This window comes from Macaca mulatta, chromosome 5, assembly GCF_049350105.2.
Source record: "Macaca mulatta isolate MMU2019108-1 chromosome 5, T2T-MMU8v2.0, whole genome shotgun sequence".
In the NCBI taxonomy this organism is placed as follows: domain Eukaryota; kingdom Metazoa; phylum Chordata; class Mammalia; order Primates; family Cercopithecidae; genus Macaca; species Macaca mulatta.
In genome coordinates this window covers 71,999,587-72,020,129 of record NC_133410.1, presented here as the reverse complement: position 1 = coordinate 72,020,129, position 20,543 = coordinate 71,999,587, and the positions used below count along the sequence as shown (strand labels likewise).

The following is a 20,543-nucleotide window of genomic DNA, read 5'->3' as shown; positions in this document are numbered from 1 at the left end:
CAAACTATCCCACTGGTTCCATCCCACAAACCATGGGAATTACGGGAGTACAATTCAAGATGAGATTTGGGTGAGGACACAGAGCCAAACCATATCACATCTTTTTTTTTTTTTCTTGAGACAGAGTTTTGCTCTTGTTGCTCAGGCTGGAGTGCAATGGCACCATCTCGGCTCACCGCAACCTCCGCCTCCCGGGTTCAAGCGATTCTCCTGCCTCAGCCTCCTGAGTAGCTAGGATTATAGGCACCCGCCACCATGCCCAGCTAATTTTTGTATTCTTAGTAGAGACAGGGTCTCACCATGTTGGCCAGGCTGGTCTTGAACTCTTGACCTTGGGTGATCCACCCGCCTCGGCCTCCCAAAGTTCTGGGATTACAGGTGTGAGCCACTGCACCTGGGTCATATCACATCTTAATGTCCATAAGTTTCAATGTTTAGCTTCCACTTATAAGTCAACATATGCAATCTTTGGTTTTCTGTTCCTGTGTTAATTCACTTAGGGTGATGGCCTCCATTGGCATCCATGTTGCTGAAAAGGACATGATTTCACTATTTTCTATGGCTGCATAGTATTCCATGGTGTGTGTGTATATATACATACATATATCTATATATACCTATATATAGAGAGAGAGAGATATATAATTGTATTTATCCAGTCTACCATTGATGGGTACTTGGGTTGATTCCATGTCTTTGAAATTATAAATAGTGCTGCAATGTATATACAAATGCATATGTCTTTTTGGTAGAATAATTTATTTTCCTTTGAGTATATACCCAATAATGGGAATACTGAGTAGAACAATAGTTCTGGTTTTAGTTCTTCGAGAAATCTCCAACCTGCTTTCCACAGCAGCTGAACTAATTAGCATTTCCACCAACAGTATGTAAGCATCCCTTTTACTCCACAGCCTCGCCAGCATCTGTTATTTTTTGTCTTTTTAATAATGTCCATTTTGACTGGTGTGAGATGGTATCTCATTGAGGTTTTGATGTGCATTTCTCTGATGATTAGTGATATTGAGTGTTTTTTTGTGTGTTTGTTGGCCGCTTATATGTCTTCTTTTGAGAAGTGTTTGTTCATGTCCTTTGCCTGCTTTTTAATGGGGTTATTTGTTTTTTGCTTGTTGAATCATTTAAGCTCTCTGTAATATTAGACGTTCGTCAGATGCATAGTTTGCAAATATTTTCTCCCATTCTGTGGGTTGTCTGTTTACTCTGTTGATAGTTTCTTTTGCTGTGTGAAAGTTCTTTAGTTTTATTAGGTCCCGCTTGTCAATTTTTGGTTTTGTTGCAATTGTTTTTGAGGACAGTCATAAATTCTTTCTTAAGGCTGATGTCAGAATGATACTTTCTAGGTTTGCTTTTAGGATTTTTATAGTTTAGGGTCTTACATTTAAAATTTTAATACATCTTGATTTAATTTTTGCGTATGCTGAAAAGTAAGGACCTTATTTCATTATTTTGCATACATGGCTAGCCAGTTACCCTAACACCCTTTATTAAATAGGGATTCATTTCCCCATTGTGTATTTTTGTCAACCTTGTTGAAGATCAGATGGTTGTAGGTGTGTAGTTTTATTTCTGGCTTCTCTATTCTGTTCCATTTTTCTATTTGTCTGTTTTGTATTAGTATCACACTGTTTCTGTCATTGTAGCCTTATAAGGTAGTTTGACATTTGGCAATGTGATGCCTCCAGCTTTGTACTTTTTGCTGAGGATTGCTTTGGCTACTAGGGCTCTTTTTTGATTCCATAGGAATTTTACAATAGTTCATTTCTAATTTTGTAAAAACTGACATTGATAGTTTTATAGGAATAGCATTCAATCTGTAGAGTGCTTTGGGTGGGCAGTATGGCCATTCTAGCAATATTAATTCTTCTAATCCACATGCAGGGAAGGTTTTTCCATTTGCTTGTGTTATCTCTGATTTCTTTGAGCAGTGTTTTGTAGTTCTCCTTGTAGAGATCTTTTACCTCCCTGATTAGATGTATTCCTAGATGTTTTGTTTTCTTGATGAGTATTGTAAATGTGATTATGTTCTTGATTTGGCTCTTAGCTTGAATGTTATTGGTGTATAAAGGTAGCTCATGCCTGTAATCCCAGCACTGTGGGAGGGCTAGGTGGGCTGATCAACAGAAGTCGGCAGTTCAAGACCACCCTTGGTAAGTTGGCAAAACCCTCTCTCTACTAAAAATACAAAAAAATTAGCTGGACATGGTGGCGGGTGCCTGTTATCTAAGCTACTCTGGAGGTTGCAGTAGGAGAATCACTTGAACCCAGGAAGCAGAGGTTGTGGTGAGCCTCTCGAGATCACGCCACTGCATTCTACAGCCTGGATGACAGAAAAAGCTGCTGATTTTTGTATGCTGATTTTATACCCTGAAACTTTACTGAAGTTGTTTATCAGGTCTGGGAGCTTTCTGCTGTCTTTACGGTTTTCTAGACATAGAATCATATTGTTAGCAAAGAGAGATTATTTGATTACTTCTTTTCTTATTTGAATGACTACAAAAGTTTATCTTACTTATTTGTTTTCTTTTATTGTAACAAGCTATGTTTTGGAGAAAATTAATGAGGAATGTAGTCTGAAGTGTAATTTCTTGCCCACATCAGGCATACCAGTACTTTATGAAACAAGGTAGTCTGCAGAAGGAACCTGTTGAGTTAAATAACATTCAGGTACACCATAAAATCTGTTTCATTATACACAAGAGGACAATTTGTTACTACTTAGCTCAGCTATTTTCTTATAAGATCCGGACTTGAAACAGATTTACCCCTCTGTGTTAGAACTTTCGTGTTGCAATTTCTACCTGATGGCATCTTTACTCAGGTGCTTGAATTGGATCTTTTATGACTATTGTTAGAGATTACTACCCAGCCTATAAAGAAATTATGCAGCTATCATATACACCTTAGGGAGAAATCCAGAAAGGCATAATCTTTTTATGGCTAAAATGAAGGTACTGTGGGAGAGAGCCTTTCAGGTATGCATCAGGAAGCAGGATTGAAAATGTGCCTTTATTTACAGAAAAGGAAATGAAAACAGTGGTCTCTTCTTTGCCCCCAACTCTTCTCTTTCTTTCCCTTTTATTATATATGTTGCAGTGAAGTTGGGATAGACATTTTGGTAGCAATGAACCATTTGCTATTGTAACTTTTTCAATATAATTTCCAGCATTTACACAATACTTTCCTGTTAGCTAAAGAGTTTTGCACATAATAGCTCAGTGAATACTCATAACAATCTAATGAGTCATAGGTAGTAGGACTGGTAATTTTCAGATGAAAAAATAGACTCAGAGCTGTGAATGTAATGATGCAATACTATATTTTAAGTGGCTTTTGATGAGAAACTCAACCCAAAATTTCTTAGCCATCTTGTGGAGGTTCTTCCATAGGCATTTTTATAACCTACTGAGCATTTGCCTTATTTTGTAGATCTATGATTTAAATTGTAAACCAACCAAAGTAACATATTGAGATTGAGCTAGAATATAATAAAACAAAATAAGTAAATTTTTAAAATCTTCAATTAGGGAAGACAGCAATACCGTGTTTGTTTAAATCTTGGAAATAAAAAGCAACAAGATTTTGAGTATGTTTTAGTAAAGAATGGAAGGAAAATATTATGAAATTTGATGATGATTTTATAGAGAGAGAACTGTTTGGTAAAATTATGGAAAGAGTGATATTAGAAAGTGGTGAGATTTGGAAAGCCTAAGCAGTAGGAGAAAAGATTTCCTACTAGGAAGGATAATTTGTACAAAGGATTAGGCAGGTATGTTCAGGAGGATAAGTATTCTCTTTCCAAGAGATACTACCACGGTGAAAAAGTGTAATATGTAGGTTAGAGTCATAGCTATATTAGTGTACATTTCAAACTCTATAAAGCTCATAGTTGCTAATAAAGACATGGTGAAATATAACCCTAAAACACAAAAATAAATGACTTGTAAGAAAAATTGTTAGTTTATGAAAATAAAGCACTTGTAACTCTGATAAATATGCCCAGGTTGTATTTTGTTTTTAGCATTTCTTTCATTATAGAATTAGCCCATTGTTTGTTTAGAGTCCCAGCTCACTGTTATGATTAATAGCTGTTTGGAGGAATAAGCTGAATAATTGACTGAATTACAAAGCTGCTCATGTAAGAAGAACAAGAAAATAGAAACAGCTGAAGTTGGTTAGAAACAGTACTTACATAACTTTAAAAATATATATAAATCAGTATTGATCTCTGAAAGTTATCTATCATTGAATTCTGATATTTATTGATATTTATACCAATTATATGTTCCACAGATAATATGAAAACTCTCGTATTATCATCACAAATACTTTACCTTTTAAAAACTCATTATTTTTCTTTTGCTTACCTCTAGCCTCATATCTGCCCACAACCAACATTCTGGAACAGTGATGTTCTGATGGCTTTTGATATTTAAGAGACGTGGACATGGGATAAATATTTTGATCACTATAATAGGTTATGAAATACTAATTTTATATTTCATGCTTGCCCACTAGGGAAGCAGAATGAAAGTACTTGCATTGTAAAAATATCTGGATATAAATCAAATATAAGGATGATTTGTATATGGCAATAACTCATATTGCTTACAAGGAGTATTATATATTATGTATGATTTAAAAGTTAAAACTTTAAAAACAAATTAAAATAGAAAATTGCCCCCTCAATTCAAATAAAATCCTAATCAGATATGCAGTTTTTAAAAGATAAACATGAAATTTCTCTGAAGAAGGATGGAAAGAACAAGATATATTGACCTTATTATAGATTCCTGTCTCAGAGCCAAAATTAACTTTGCGACATCTTAAAATTGCATACAACAGAGTTTTAAACTGTGGCCTCAAACGGTATTGGGAAGGAAACTTGGAGGGTTGCCTTCAACTTATGGTTAATGCCACAACATGCTGGTGTATTTTTCATAGCTAATTTGAAAGAATCCTTTCTCTTAAAGGTCTGGAGAAAAAAAGAGACATTTAGAATGTGAAAACTATCTTCAAATATCTGAGGAAAAGAACCTTCGAGGAGTACTTTGACTTGGTTTTGTAGCCTATGTATTCAATTTAGACAAGTGAGTGAAGAATGCCAGGGCATAGATACTACCTTCTTTGACATAAGGAAACTGGCTGCTTCAGATGCTATTGTGCCCCAAGGAGAGTGAGTTTCTGAGCAAAACATCTTCACGTGAACTTTGGGAGATTTGTGTAGCAGGAACGTTCTAACTTTCTAGCATGTGAGTTGAAGGAATCTTTGTAGACTTAAGATTCGTGTTTCTAACAGAATACCAGACACCAGACTTGTAAGTGTGCTGTTTATCTTGAAGACTTATTTGTATAATAGCTTCAGGAAGACAAATTGGATTTATATTTATAATTCAAATAAATAATTCCACAGAAGTCATACAATATCTTGAGTATAGTACACACATATTTTTTAAAGCAAAAGTTGAGATGTTGGCTCTGTTCTAATAACCCTTCTCTATGTGGGTAGTGTAACAGCCTCTCTAGTTTTCCTGCCACCCATTGAATTTCTTTTATAGATACAGTGAATTTAAATGAGAGTACAAACTATAGACACATAAGATACTTTGGTTCCATAGAACACATCAGTCTACTTTTTTCAATTTACAGTCAAAGTCTACTTAAGCTCCTGGTATTTTGTATTCTTTAGTCTTACTCCATGAAATCATTTTACTCCTCAAGCCAAACTACTCTTTTTAGATCCCTAAGAGTTTGCTTCCTAGTTCTATTGACATGTGTCTTTATGTTTTCTTTATTCTTAGGTTTTTTTCATTTAGATACAGGCACTATTATACTGTTTAGTTGATGCTTGATTCCATTGTTTATTCATTTTTAAATCAATTGTCATTCTTTGCCTACTCTAGAAATGGACCTTTTCTAGAAATATTTGCTCTCTAGTTCAGAAGAAATCCCTATTCCCACCTCCCTGTCCTATGCTACCCTTTCTTCCCCAGAGTTTTAATAATTATCCTAAACAGATTGTCTTAAAACTAAGCTTTTTACGCTGGCTTAAAAAGCTCATGATCTGGGTGCTGTTTGCCTTTCTGCCTTCCAGACTATTCTTCACCTTGACCACTATACCCAGCCGTTGTGTTTTTTCTCAAACACACCAAGGGGGTTCTAGCCAGGAGGCCTTTCCTGTATCCTGGAAGTTCTTTGGCTGTCAACTTACAGTCATACAACTGAATGTTGTATGATTAGTGACTTTAAATCTCACTAAAATCCCAATTTATATTTTATCTCCATATCCAAGTATTTCACAAAAACCTAAATGAAGTAGTCTTTACATATTACTCTATTTAAATTTTTCATAGATTTCTCATACTTATATGGTATATTTTCTCTCATGTTTATTTGTGTGTTTTCTAATCTCATAATCATAATGATGTATGATTCATTAAAGTAGCTTTGTGGTCTGTTTTCTTCACCAAATTCTCCAGCATCTAGAATAGGACCCAACATGTAATGGGAGCTCAATAAATATTTGTTGAATGAATGAACAAATAAGCACATTCTCCCCCACTCTAGATGTGCTTATATTTTAACTTGGCTGAGGATAAAATCTTTCAATTTTTGAATAACAGAAGTTTATAGGATAACCTATTTTGATAACCTTTGGCTAATTTTCTTCCATAGAGTAGTAATAAAGATGTTAGAGAAAACACGCCTGTATATATTCATGTAAAAATATTTTTATATTAGTCATATTGTCATTCTAGGCAATGAAGAGAGGGATATCTTAGGAGCCAAAAGATCAGAAATGATGCCACTAGAGTGAAACATCAATGAAGGCAATTCCTTAGAGATGTTGATTTTCACAGCTTTTTGGTCTCGAAATTTATTTTCTTCTTTGTCACCTTTTTCATTTACACAGGCTATAAAAATGGCATTCAGATTATGTTTGCCTAGATATTTTAGTAATTATACATTGTAATAAATTCAAATAAAAATGTTGTTTTGGGACAATGTCTCACACTTATATGTTAAAGTTTTCCATTATAGATACATTGTTTAACATATTTCTTAATATGATTTTTTTCTATAAAAGTTGTATTATTTTATGTGTTTTGGGAGGGATATATTTTACACTCCTGATTTGCAAATATTTTATATAGCAAGAAATTATGGCACCACTGTATAAATTTCTAGTATTAGAAAGATGATCATAAAATTCTCTTGCATTATTGATTTTCTTAGTTTCTCTCCTGTTTAATGTTAGCCACATAACATTATTGTGTTTTTATACATGCATGTTATAACATGTTAAAAAATACGTGTGTGAAGCAAAATCTTTTTCTTTGTAAAATTTATCCTTTCTGTTGGCAGACATATTTTCATTATCTTTCCTATTTATTAAACTAGTTGCAAACAGTGTAGGGAAATATGTATCTCATGTGTCAACTTATCAGAAAAAAAAATCCTATATTTAAATATCTCTATTTTCAAAGCATAAAATGTATGAGTGTTTTCTGAATTATTTTTAAAAATCATGTATACCTTTTTTTCATTATTGTCTTGGTCTTTCATATTTACTCATTTATGTAATATGTACCATTTGTCAGTAAAATCACTGTGTATTTAAATGGTAAAAAATGTGTGTATATCCTTTTCACCTTAATGTCCACCACAGATCTTAATACAGTATCTCTCCAAAAATGGTAGTTAAATGACCTGAAAACATATAAATAAGTATAAAAAAATCCATATAAGTGTAACCATACTTCAAACAAAACAAATAAAGGAAAAACACCTCTCTGGGACTTTCTTTACCAATTACCTTATCAAACATTTTGTGTGAAAATTGAGTTTAGGAACCATTATTCTTATTTACACTTATGTAGATATTAGTGTCCTTAATTTACATTAGAGTGCTGTGAATCTATAAAAATAAAAATAATATTTATATTTTTTCAGGTAGCTTACTGTGCTTTCAATAATTATGTCTAATTTTCTAATCATTATTAGAGATTTGGATGAGGGTTTTTTTTTAGCTTAATTAAGATAGTGTTTAACTAGGATAGCATTATACTAGGGGCCCGGAGGTAGTCCTCTCAGCTGTAGGGTTGTCTGAGTAGGGCCTGGGGTGGCTGGAATCTTGGGCCTATAGCCTGCGGCAGAGAGCAGCCTTGGAAATAGCCTCCACCAGGGCTCCCCTGAGGTGGGACTGAGGTGAGCAGGGGTCTGATGGTGCGCCCTGCGGTCCCCGCAGGTGGCAAGCACAGTGAACGACATCCAGCCCTTGCTGCTCCATTGCGACACGCTGAGCGCAGCCCAGGAGGCGCTCTTCCACCCAGACATCTACTTCAGCAGCCAGCTGCAGAGCGCACCGCCGCTCATCGTGGACAAGGGCCCCGTGGAGCTTCCAGAGGAGTTCGTGGTCCAGGTGCCCAAGGAGCACAGATTGCAGCCCAAGGTGCGGCCAGCGGTGGGGAGAGAGGGCTGGGGGTGGCTGGGCAGGGGCTCCTGAGAGGCTCAGCCCCAGGAAGTGCCCCCAACTGTGTCTTCTTGTAAGTTTACTGTCTGCATTCACTTTTGTGGCTGATATTACCACTTAGTGATATCCTGGCCAGTTTTAACAATGCATGCCTGTTCTGCATTAGAGCTTCATCGTTATTTTGAAATGTTTGATTTAAAATATTTGATTGGGTTTGAAGTATTTTTGCATTATCACAGGAAATTTAAAATTACTTTTAGTGACACTTTCAACTCTTGTAAAATTTGAAAGGCTCCGTAAGTTTTAACATGTCTGATCATCTGCTTGTTTGAAAAAATTTTCACCAATGAAAACTATCAAGATTTTGAAAATATTATGATTAAGACGTCTTGGTTAGGAATTGCGTATTAGTCATTTAAAGCGTAAAACTTGGTAGAAAAGTTATAGTTACTGAAACAACCTAATTTTCTTATGAAAATACGGAACGTTCTTTCTATAATATTGCCTCTGCAGCCGGAAAGTATAGCAAGTGGCATCCAGCCCCGAAAGCTCCAGTGAGGAATGTTAGGTCGTATTCCCGAACACTTTACATATTATTTTTTATTTACATAATATTTAGGCACTGTCATTTTTATTTTTCTCGCAAAACTCCATATAGGTACTCTTATTTCTGTCATTTCCTCCAGAGAATATAGTATTTGTAACTTTCTTTGTGAAAAAGAAAAAAGCTGGGAAGCATTTGGCTGGGGGAACTATGAATATCAAATCTTTCCTGAAACACAGTCACTCTTCTGACCCAAAAATGTCGTGAGAGGGATACACATATAAGTAATACTAGCAAAAGAACATGAAATATCACAGTATTAGCTGAGTTTATCTTCTAAGCCCCATTAAAGAGTTATCTGGTAAAATAAATTGGAATACTTTGTTTGTTAGGACCTAAGGAAAGTGCATCATTAATCCATTTGAGATGTGAGAGACCCGTGAGAGTTAAATGTAGTTCTTCAATTACTGTGACCATGAGGCAGAGTAAGAGCATGTGTAACTTTGCATTCACAGTGGCTCTGTCTCCAAAGTCACGTCGTTCAATCAGCAGCCTCAAATCTCTCCATTCAGATTGGCCTTTCTTCCTTGTAGTGGTGGTTTAGTAGCAGCAGTGATGACGACAGGCAGCAAAGTGGTGGATGAGTCCATGCAATTCCATAGAAGCCTGTAGAATGGACTCCAGTGTGTTGTGAAAATTCAAGGACAATAGATAGTAAACATTCCTTAAGAACTTATTTTTCCCTGTTTTGTTTGTATTACCTTTTCAAACTTGAAGTTTTCTAAATTGGGTGCACTTTCATTATTCCCAGAATGTGCTTCAGCAGTCACAAAGATTTCATCATAACTTTGTCTTATGTTTTATATTGTAAAACAATAATATATAATGAATATTAGTTAATTAACTCCAATGCCTATACATTCATCAGAATTTCTAGTATTAAGAAGAAATACAGAAATATTTAATTTATATGAATTCTATAAATATTTAAATCAGCAACTAATGTAAACACACGCACACAGCTGCTGGAAACTCTGTCTTCTGACAAAAATTCAGAATATCAATTAGAATCATTGTTTCTAAGAACGTTATACTGAATTTAAATATTCTCCAATTTTTATAGCTTAATAAGATTGTTCTATATAACTAGATTTTAGTTTTTGCCATGTATGTGGCAAGTTACAGTGCAGTGATGTGTTTTAAATCACATTTTTAAATCAATTTACAAATGGAAAAGCTGTATTATATTCTGTTTTGGACAGAGATGAAAAACGAGAGTACAAGCCGATTTTATGTGATATGTTTAATGGAGACTGAGGTTAACATCTTGTGATTTAAAAGGCGCTTACAGAATTGTGTTAATCTGTTATGATGAGTTGATACTTTTTGAAAGTTGCTTTTGTGTGAAAGTAATTTTATCAAGGAGACAGAAAATAAAGGTCATCTTAGAATATTCCCTGTAGAAAGAATAAAGAAGAATAAGTAAATATTATAGGGGCATAATCTTTCCTAATATAGAAGACAGTACATACAGCTAGAATGCTTGGACAGGTATTAAAAATGAAATTGAAGTAAGAGATATCACATTATCTCGAGCTCTTTAAATTGAAAAGACATGGAGGAATTCGAACAAGAAAATGTCAGTGAATTCAAGTTCTTACCGTTCCTCCCCTCCTCCACCTTCACGAAACAAAAACAAGTCTGTTATAGAAACAAGATACTTTAAGAATATAAAGCTCAAAAATAAATAAAATAATAAAGGCTGATATTACTGCAATCTTTGATTTGAAAAAAAAAAATTGATATTACTTAAAAGTATATTAACCTCTGTTCGTTCTGTAGGTAGCCAAACAGGCAAGTACAAATCCAATGAAAGCAGCCATAACAACAACATAACAAAATGCCCTTATTGGCTTGAAATTAAACTTTGTTTTTTTTTTTCCCCACTTTGAATTCGTTTGACTCTTGATAGCTAATAGCACTTGAGAGTTAATGAGTATTTGGATTCATACAAATTAGGACATCTTGGTAAAACAGCAAAGCCTGAAGAATTTTTAAAAATAGTTCTCCTAAGTTTCTTTTTAGTATGTTAAAGCAGAAGGAAGTCTAAGGGTAGATTTCCTACTTAATGACTAGATATCAAGGCTTTCCCTAGAAGCTACAGGAATGTTAATGCGTTTTTTCAATCAGCATATTTCTTGGTTTATTTTTTATCTGCATGCAGCTGCATTAAAAGTTCATTGAGAAGATCTACAAATAATGTTCCTATAAGCCACACAGACAGTGATGCCAAGCCAGTACAAGTTTTCTCTAGGAAAACAGCTAAAGCATTTCAGGCCTGACAAAACGTCTGAAAAACTCTACTCTGGGCTCATTTTAAAGTTCATCTTTTGCAAGAGCCAAAAATGCTTCCACAAGAGGGTTGTATATTTGATCGGTCCATTTGGAGAATTACATCAAACTCTACTATAATCTTAAAAAACAAAAAAAACAAAAAAAAAAACTTTTTCCTTCATACCTGGATTTTAATATTTATAGATGGGAAGGCTTCTACAAACCTCTGTGTGTGTTTGTGTGTGAGTATGTGTGTGTGTGTCTGTCTGTCTGTCTGAGGGGGGTACTAAATGCAGGAATAATGTTTTAAGAATATGTCATAGTTACGGAATTCTAAGGACCCTTGAGTACTAAACCTTAGATACCAGGAAATAACATCCAGGGATTTTTTTTTTCCTGTGAAACCAATTTTTCTTCTGCTTTTCTCAATCTTTCCAACAGCTTTATCTGTTCATTGTCATTATAAGTCACTGTCAACATGAATTGCACACCACTCCTCCCCGCCAGAGCACCAACAACCAACTGGTACTATCCTTCTTGCCTCAGTACAGATTTCTAAGAAAGGAAATTTAATCCCCATTGCGTTAGGTAAATATCCCTTACATAATTACTCATGTCACTAGCCATTCCCTGGCCCAGAGCCCACACAGTAGCAATTGTGTAACAGAGGCAATACTAGGAATACCTATTATAGGGGTGAGCCTAAAGTCCTGTGGAGCATGTAAGGGGATTATCTGCTGGCAGGTTAGAGAAGGTGTCCCTGAATATAAAGTGGTCTCTAAACTGCAACCTGACAGACAAGTAGTAGTTCGCCAAGCACAGATATGGAAGAAGAAATATACTATTCTGAGTAGAGGGAACAGCAACACAAGGGCCTACTTCAGGATGATTGGAACACAGAAGTCCCAAGGATAATTTCTAGATATCAGTCTAGAAATGATCTGGAGAAGTGGTCAGAGATCTGGCCAGGAAGAGCATAATGGTATAACATTATGAGGAGTTTAAAATTTCCCGATGGTAATGAGGAAAAAAATAAGTTGATCTTAGAGGAATTAAGCAAGGAATGACACATTTGAAGAATTAACAAAATTGGCTTCAAGACCAATGGAGTGTTCATCATATTGATGCAGATAGATAAGAGTCTGTTCTATTGGTGGGTCTGACTCAAGCAGTGAGTGACAGTAGTGATGATAACAGCCAAATAATAGGACTTAGATATTCATTGCACATGTGAGTAAGACAGAGGGAAAACCCAAAGGAGAAAACCAAGTGTCTGGCTTGAGAGATTGCATTATGAATGAGTTGTACCATTTACTGAGATAAGAAAGACTAGAGGAGATGGAGAATGTAGGCAAGGAATGATGATGTTGTTAACCAACCATTTACTGATTTAACAGAAACCCAACTTTCTGCCCCCAAATTTAAGTACCCATAACTTAAATACAACATATACATCTGAGGGGGGAAAAAAAAAAAAAAAAAAAAAACTAAACTAAAAATGTTATGTGTTTAGTGTAAGTGATTCTCAATGAAATAAATAAATAAATAAATAAATAACAGGTAGCATTATTATTTGTTAGGCATCTTCTTTTGGCCCAGATGTGATAAGATATCCAGAAACATAAGGGCTTCTGCCAGGATTTTCATTCAATCCTTCCTTCTACTTCCCAGTAATACCTAGCAGGGATATAGTGGAACCAAGGTTGGTTCTGAATTTTGAGCTCTGCTGTCTTTCCAGGCCTAGATATATTTGACGTTCATTCAGTTCTTAGTACAATGTTCCAAGGCAAAATTTGGAAAGAAGCGGAGACTACTCTGCTCGTATTTGCTCTCATTAATAATGTAACATAGCACACACTTCAGTAAAATAATAACAAAGAGTAATCTCCATGTGTCTTTTGAAAATGTCTCAGAAATGAACCTTGATTAATCTCTTGCCTAATTATAACTGGTTATTAAATAGCATGTCCCTTGATGACAGTGTAAAGTGATGCTTTATCTTGAGGAAATGGTTAATGTTCGCATTGATTAAGACTCTTGAAAATGAAAACTGTGCTCAAAAAAGAAGTGCTTTCAAAGTTGAAGATCCAAGACCACAATTGCAAAGCTTAAATAATTTTATATACGATGATGTAATAGACTGATACGAGCAGGAAAAGGGTGGCAAAACCTCATTTGTTGGGTTGCTTATAACACCATGATTTGGGAATGGAGGGAGCCAGTTCTTTTGTACATTATGAGATCACTAACTAGAGAAGTCATTCACACTGGGCTAAATGAAGAACAGAAAGAAGTAAATGTAGGCTGCTTTAAAACCTGTAAGCCAGAAGGCCTACATCTAGTATGAAGTTAGTAGGAAGCACTTTTCTCTCTTGCTCCAAATCACATCATCACCACATGTCTTATCCTTCAGCCACATGGAGGTTGCGTCAATTTACTAGACAAACCATGCTTGCCACTATACCTTTGGCAAGTATTACCTTTGTTGGCTGGAACGTCCTATAGACCACCTAAATGTTCTTCAACTCAGCTTAAATATTTGTTGTAGTGTTGAATCTCCACTTTCACTCATCCATAGCCTTATTCCTGACAAAACAATTTCTATTCTTCTGATTTTGAATTTGACTGGTCTGAAAATTGTGCATGTGTGTGTGTGTATGTGTGTATGTGTGTGTGCTTGTGCATGCATATGTGACAATGATGAGTAATCCTTCTGGCATGTTCTCATGTTCTTACTTCCCTTACTCCTAAACTTTTGGAAAATGTGGTTCTAATTTTGTTACTACATTGTAGTCTGAAGCGTGTAGGTGAAGTCTAGGAATTTGTGGGGAGGTATGAAGGTGAAAGATATTTTAACAGAAGAACAGGGATCAATGTTGCTACAGCAAAGGAAAACTCTGTTTTACAAGTTCAGCCTTTTGGATGTATCTCTTTGCTGCAGGAGAATAATATAATGTGGCTTTTAGAGTGCTGTGTTAGCTGCCTTCTTCTATATGACACTGTAATATTATTTCAGGTAAAAGCCCCGGTTCACATTTATTTATGTCTTTCAGTGAGGTTTGCCATTTTAGACAAGACTTAGAGTCTAATTGATATGCATAATACATTCTTTGTACCTCACTGTTCAGAATTCTTTTGTGCAGCTAGGGTCATCTTATGATTTTATGTGGGAAGAAAGGTAATAGGCCTCTAGGGAAATAGGTCAGTTATTGAGATTTTTTTTTTAAATGTTTGGTAGCCCTAAAGATAATTTCAAAGAACTTCTTTAAGACCCTGTTTTTCCCCTAAATGGTGTAAATACCAGAAGGAGTTATCCAATTGAAAATAAATGTGCGAGCTTGACCTTCAAATATTTCCAGAATAATATGATAAGCTCAGTCTCTTTTTTCTATTGGTGTAAATTACAATTTATATTCCTTCTTTAAAAGGCATGTGAGTAGCTTTTCAAAATACCTACAGAAATTATACTTTTGACTACTGATTTTTTTTACCAAGAATATTCATAACTAGAAAATAGGTGCTGAACTTTGACATTTAGTGCTCAAAACGTTTTGGTTTTAAATTTAATTAAGAATGTGCTTTAAATTGTCTCCTTAAACTATTGAGCATCTGCCATGCTCAAAGTATTATATGTGTGTTTCAAAGGAACAAATTTTATACAATGGCAGATACTTCTCAGAATAAGTCATTACTAGGAAATATCTTCCTTTTTCTTCTCCATCCCCTTACCTAAAACAATGTGTGGTGTAATAGAGATCTGAAGTGTATCCCAGATACAAAGAGAAAACTTACATTATATTTATAGAAGTCTTAACACAAAATTCAGGTGAAAAGAAAGGGCAAGTCAGACGATGTCCGTAAAACATCAGACTTTTGTAGACCGCCTTATGCTCCTGTTCTTAGAATCTGCATTTCCCATTTATATAAGTCTCCAGTACAGAAATGCAGAAATTTGGCCAGGTGTTCTAACTTATTTTTTCTTTCATATATACAATTAATTAAATTGATGATTTTTTTTCTAATTCTTACTGCTTAAGGAGTATTTCTTTTTCCTTGTTATTAGGCATATCTTTAATTCTTCTTCGCTAGTTTATTTTTACTGCTGCAAAGATGCTACTGGTATGGAATTGCAGTAAATGGGCTTTAAAGTCAGATTTGTTTCAGTCTCAGCTTTACTGTTCACTAACTGTCTTACCCAAGTCCAGGAACTTACATTCTTAAAATCTTTGTTACTACATCTATAAAGTGTGATATAAAAATACATACATTGTAGTGATGTTGTGAAATGGTAAATCATGTGGTTCCTGAGACCTAGTAAGTGTTCCCTACTACTGTTCCTCCCTTTTTTTAACTTTCTGTTTTATAATAATCAAAACAGAGATATATAATGGGAAATCCATGAAAAATGTTTAATAAATTCATTTATTGACTTGTTAATATAGCTGTATGGATTGGGGAAAAGCAAAATAATTTTTGAAAATACTGGCTTTATATTTTGGGCACATTCAGGGGTTCGTAGCTTGGGTAACTGAACATTGATTATAAACATTTGGGAGAGACAGTAATTTAATTCATATATTTCTTGTGCCTATAACATCTATGGTACCCTTTGTAAGGTTGTCCCTTTCCTCAAGGACTTTGCAATCTATTGCTGGCAAGAGAAAGAATAGGTAAACCAAGTATGCGGTCAACTCTATGATTTGGTGGAATATGGTGTCAGTTAAATGCTGTCATATTTTACAGAAGAAGGAAACAACATTCCTGGTATGAGATGGGGATAAAGGAGAAAGGAGGATTGATAAAGCTCTTTTAGATAAGATAGTATTTTAATTAACTCTCAAGGAAAAAATCCCTAGGATAATTTGCAAGCATGGATGAGAGGTAGTAGAGGAAGGTGTTCCAGAGAACTGAGTTATGTGAATAAAATTACAGTTGGAGAGAATTATGACATTTTTATGAAATGTCAAATAGTCTAATTTAACCAACAACAAGAACATGGGGAAAGAAATAGTGAGATAGGAAGTTTGAAAGGCAGTTTGTAGCTATCTTATAAGGGGGTCTTAAATGTCAGGGTGAGACTCTGTACATAATTTTGTCTGTAGTGGGGATTCTTTGGAAGTTCCTAATTAGAGTTGCAGTTTAGAACCTGCTAGGATTGTGTGGGAAAAGTTAGGATGGAGTGGGACTTAAAAGTAGACAGCTCAGTTAGGGTATTGCCATAGGGTGAAAAGTAATGAGTGTCTGAACTGGGGAGATAGCAATGGGGATGGAAAGAAGAGGAATGATGTGAGAGATGCACAGATAGCACTACTGGGCTACTAATTGGATGTAAGAGGTGAGGTCGAGGGAAGAATCAAAGATGCTGAGGTGACTGGGTGGTACCATTCACAAAATTAGGATGTCAGGTGGGAGCATTGCCTTTTCAGGAAAAAAAATAATGTTGAAGTTCGTCTTAGATACATTGAGTTAGAGTTGTAAATGTGAAGCAGATTCTGAAAATGTGAATCTTTGTCAAGAGAAAAGTGATCATTAGCGATAAAAGTTGGCAATTTCTGACAGAGCTGATAAAGACGTTGATTGGGGTTGATGAGATTGCCCAAGCAGGGAAGGGACAAGGAGGGATGCTGAGGATGCACTTACCTTTAGAGAAGGAAAAAATGCAAGCCGTTGAGAGTGATCAAGACATGGGTTGATACAATTGGTAAACTGAAGTGAAGTTCCATACTTTTCTTACGCTTTGCCCCTCGGGCAGCCTCTGCTAATGCTAATCCACAGAAAGTTCATACAGATGTAATAGGGTGATCACAGAGCATGAACTAAGTGGATGAGAAAATGATTGGTTTTGATTCTCACTGATAAATTACTGACTCAATGACCTTTCATAAATGCCATATTTGTAAGGAGCACAAGTAGTAGAGGATTAGGCTTGTGAGTTTTATCTGATAGAAATGAGGAAATATGACTACATTTAGTGATTTTTCCTCCATTTTGAAATTATTATACTTTTTTTTTTTTGATCATTGGTTAATTGTAAATCATCAGGCTAAAGTCGTGTTGGAGTGAACACAAGTTGGAAGACTGCAATACACTTAGCTGGGCATGATGGCTTATGCCTGTAATCTTAACACTTTGGGAGGTCAAGGAGGGAAGAACAATTGAGGCCAGAAGTTTGAAACCAGCCTAGGTAACATAGTGAGACCCGGTCTTTATAAAGGAAAAAAATAACTGGGTGTGGTGGTGCATCCCTGCTGTCCCAGGTACTCAAGAGTCTGCTTTTGAGCCCAGGAGTTTGAGGTTGCAGTGAGCTTATTGTGCCACTGCAGTCTAGCCTGGGCAACAGAGTAAGACCCCACTTCAAAAAACAAATAAATACATAAATAAATAAGTTTAAAGTATTTAATTCGAGGAATGTTGTAATACCTTATAAGTAGAGAAACACTGGGATATTTTTGAATCAGTAACTAGATGAATATAAATATATTTTCAAATAATCTATAGCAAAAACAAAGTTAAGACTTTAAAAAAGTCATTTTAGAATTAAAAAATTATGCTATGGCCAAAATATTTGTCATGAGTGATACATTTATTGAAACTAGCCTTGAAATATGAAAAAGTAAGTCAACATTATTTGCAACAGATTTTTTAGACATAGAAATATTTATATTCATCTTTATTTCTGCCAGCTAGTAAATACATTAATACTTTCATAATTTAAAAATATCAGGAATTCAAAAACATATAGATTTCTCAATTTTATTGGAAACTTCTTATAAATGTAATGTATTTCCATAGTTTCACATCTGAAAGAAAAAAATATACCATTCTGTCCATCTAATGTTTATAAATTTCCTTTCATTTATATTAAATAATATAATTATGTCTAATGGGAAGATAACCTAGCAGAATTATTTGAATGGCCTATTTTGTTGATTATTTCTTACCTATATTTTATTTCTCAAATTCTTTGTCGTCTTAAAGAAACAGCTATAGCAACATAGTATTACTGAAAAGATACTTGTGTGAAACCTATTATTACATTCCTCCCATCTTTAATTGACATACATACACATATGTACATATCCATAAATTTATATATAATCATTACATATGTGCAATTTAAACAAGTTAGAAATGTTTAGGTAACTCATGGATAGAAGTCTACTTTCGATTAACTGTGAAGGCCACTTAAGATTTTGTTGTAGTTCAGAGAATCCTCCATTTGGAATTTTTGTAAGATGTTGATGTAAATTAGAAGAATATTATTATTAATTGAAAATTTCAAGTCGTGCTTTGGTTTTTGTTTTTAATCATATGGAATGTATTTACTTTTCTTTCCATTAACAAGATTGTGATATAGACTTTGAGTTATAGAGCAATATAGCAAAGGAGACAATAAGGTAAGAGCTTTAAAACTAAGCATAACTTAAAACCCTCTCATTGACTAGGCCTTCCCACTTTAACAGGATCATATTGTACAGTTCCTGGTGCCTACACTGTGTTCAGACTCCACTTTTGTTGGTTGTGTTCTCTCACCACCATGCCCTTTCCTCTCTTTTGTTGCCATTCTAACTTCCAGTCATCTTTTAGTTCTTGGCACTTGGGGTGTGAAGCAGTGTAATTTAGTGATTAAGAAGATGGATGCTTGGTCCACAATGCTGGGTGTCCAATCATGACTCATTTGAAAGATGTGTGACCTCACTATGCTTTGGTTCCCTCATTTTTCAAATAGAAATAATAACAATCATAACTCATAGGATTGTTGTGAGTATTACATGAGTTAATTCACATCAATTACTTGGAAAATACTATCACTTGCAGTAAGCAGTCAGTGTTAGTGATTCTATTCTTCTCTCTTCTCTCTGTTTTATTCTGTTCTATGTTCTCTGTGTCACTTCCTCTGGGAAGTCTTTCTCGGTCTCTGGAGGTTGGGATATACAACACTATCATACCTAGTCTGTTTACTCATCTGTTTTTCTCCTTGGACTCTGTTTAAGAACAGAGGATATATCTTTCATCTTTATATCCCAAACACCCAGAATTGAGCACGCTGTGTAGAAGGTACTCACAATTGTTGAATGAGTAAATACATTAATGGGATTTTGGAGATATGTGCCACCATATGGGGATTTATATAGATGCAACAATAGCCTACCATACTGAGTAAGCTCTAATAGAAGCTAGGAAACTGAAAGGCTAAGCGACCAAGGTGCCATAATTCTAGAATCATGTGGTTTATTTATTTTCTAGCCAGAGGCAAGGATGCAGATGGGGGTAGGTTTACACAATTAGGATAGAAATCCATGAGGTGGAAGAACCACACTTCCTTAATTTTGTTTTATGCCATGTTGCAGTATCATGATTCACTTTCTGTCACATCAGCTATTTCTGCTGATGGTGTGGTTACAAAGACCAGATATGCAAGGAAGCTCAATAGTTGGAAGGTGCCTAGAGGTAGAGGTAGTAGCACAAGGCTTACTCTATTGGAGAGATGCTGGGACTCAGACACTGAGCACTGCTGCAGCTCACTGATTTAACCTGGTGAGCTACGAAGGCTTATGTCTGAGTTTTTCAAGCAGAGAACTCATTATGGCCATAATGATGCCATAATGGATGTTTCTAAATGAGACAGATTTAGAGTCAATAACAATCTGGAGGTGATATGATCTGGGCTTTATGAATATTCAAAATTTATGGTCTTTTTATGTTTTTCTAAGTGACAGTCTTATTTGTTCCATTCTTGTTATTGATGTTCAGTAGAACTGTATTTTATAACATGTCTGTAGCTTACTAAGTTACTCTCTATTCTAAGTATACCTTATGAGTTCTGGATGTGTTTCCCAAGCTACTTGTCTATCCAGTATGTATATTTAATATATAAGTTTTATCTATGCCTTTTGCTTCTTTTATCCTACAGCAGACTGGATATTCTCAATTAAAACAGCAAACACTATACTACATGTATTATAGTTAGGCTAACCTTATGTTCTAGTTTGCTCAGAGAGTCTCAGTTTATACCTGCTATTCTGCAGTAATCCTTAATGTGTCCTCTTTCACTCCCAAAGTGTCCTGATTTGGGTGATAATTTATATAATCACCTGGGTTATAATCCAACATCTGCTACTTATAAAACTATGTAAATTGAAGTAAATTATTTAATATCTCATCTGTTAGTTA

At 35.0% G+C, this 20,543-nt stretch overlaps 1 protein-coding gene across 8 annotated transcripts in view; it reads left to right on the top strand.

Moving 5' to 3' along the window:
* Positions 1 to 20,543, top strand: part of ADGRL3 (adhesion G protein-coupled receptor L3) — an 854,829-nt gene that overhangs the window by 299,064 nt on the left and 535,222 nt on the right. For 5 of the 8 annotated variants that reach the window (XM_078001868.1, XM_078001866.1, XM_078001867.1 and 2 more), the window contains exon 4: positions 8,267 to 8,470. In XM_078001868.1, the coding sequence (XP_077857994.1) occupies positions 8,267 to 8,470 (204 nt within the window). 8 annotated transcript variants of the gene reach the window in all.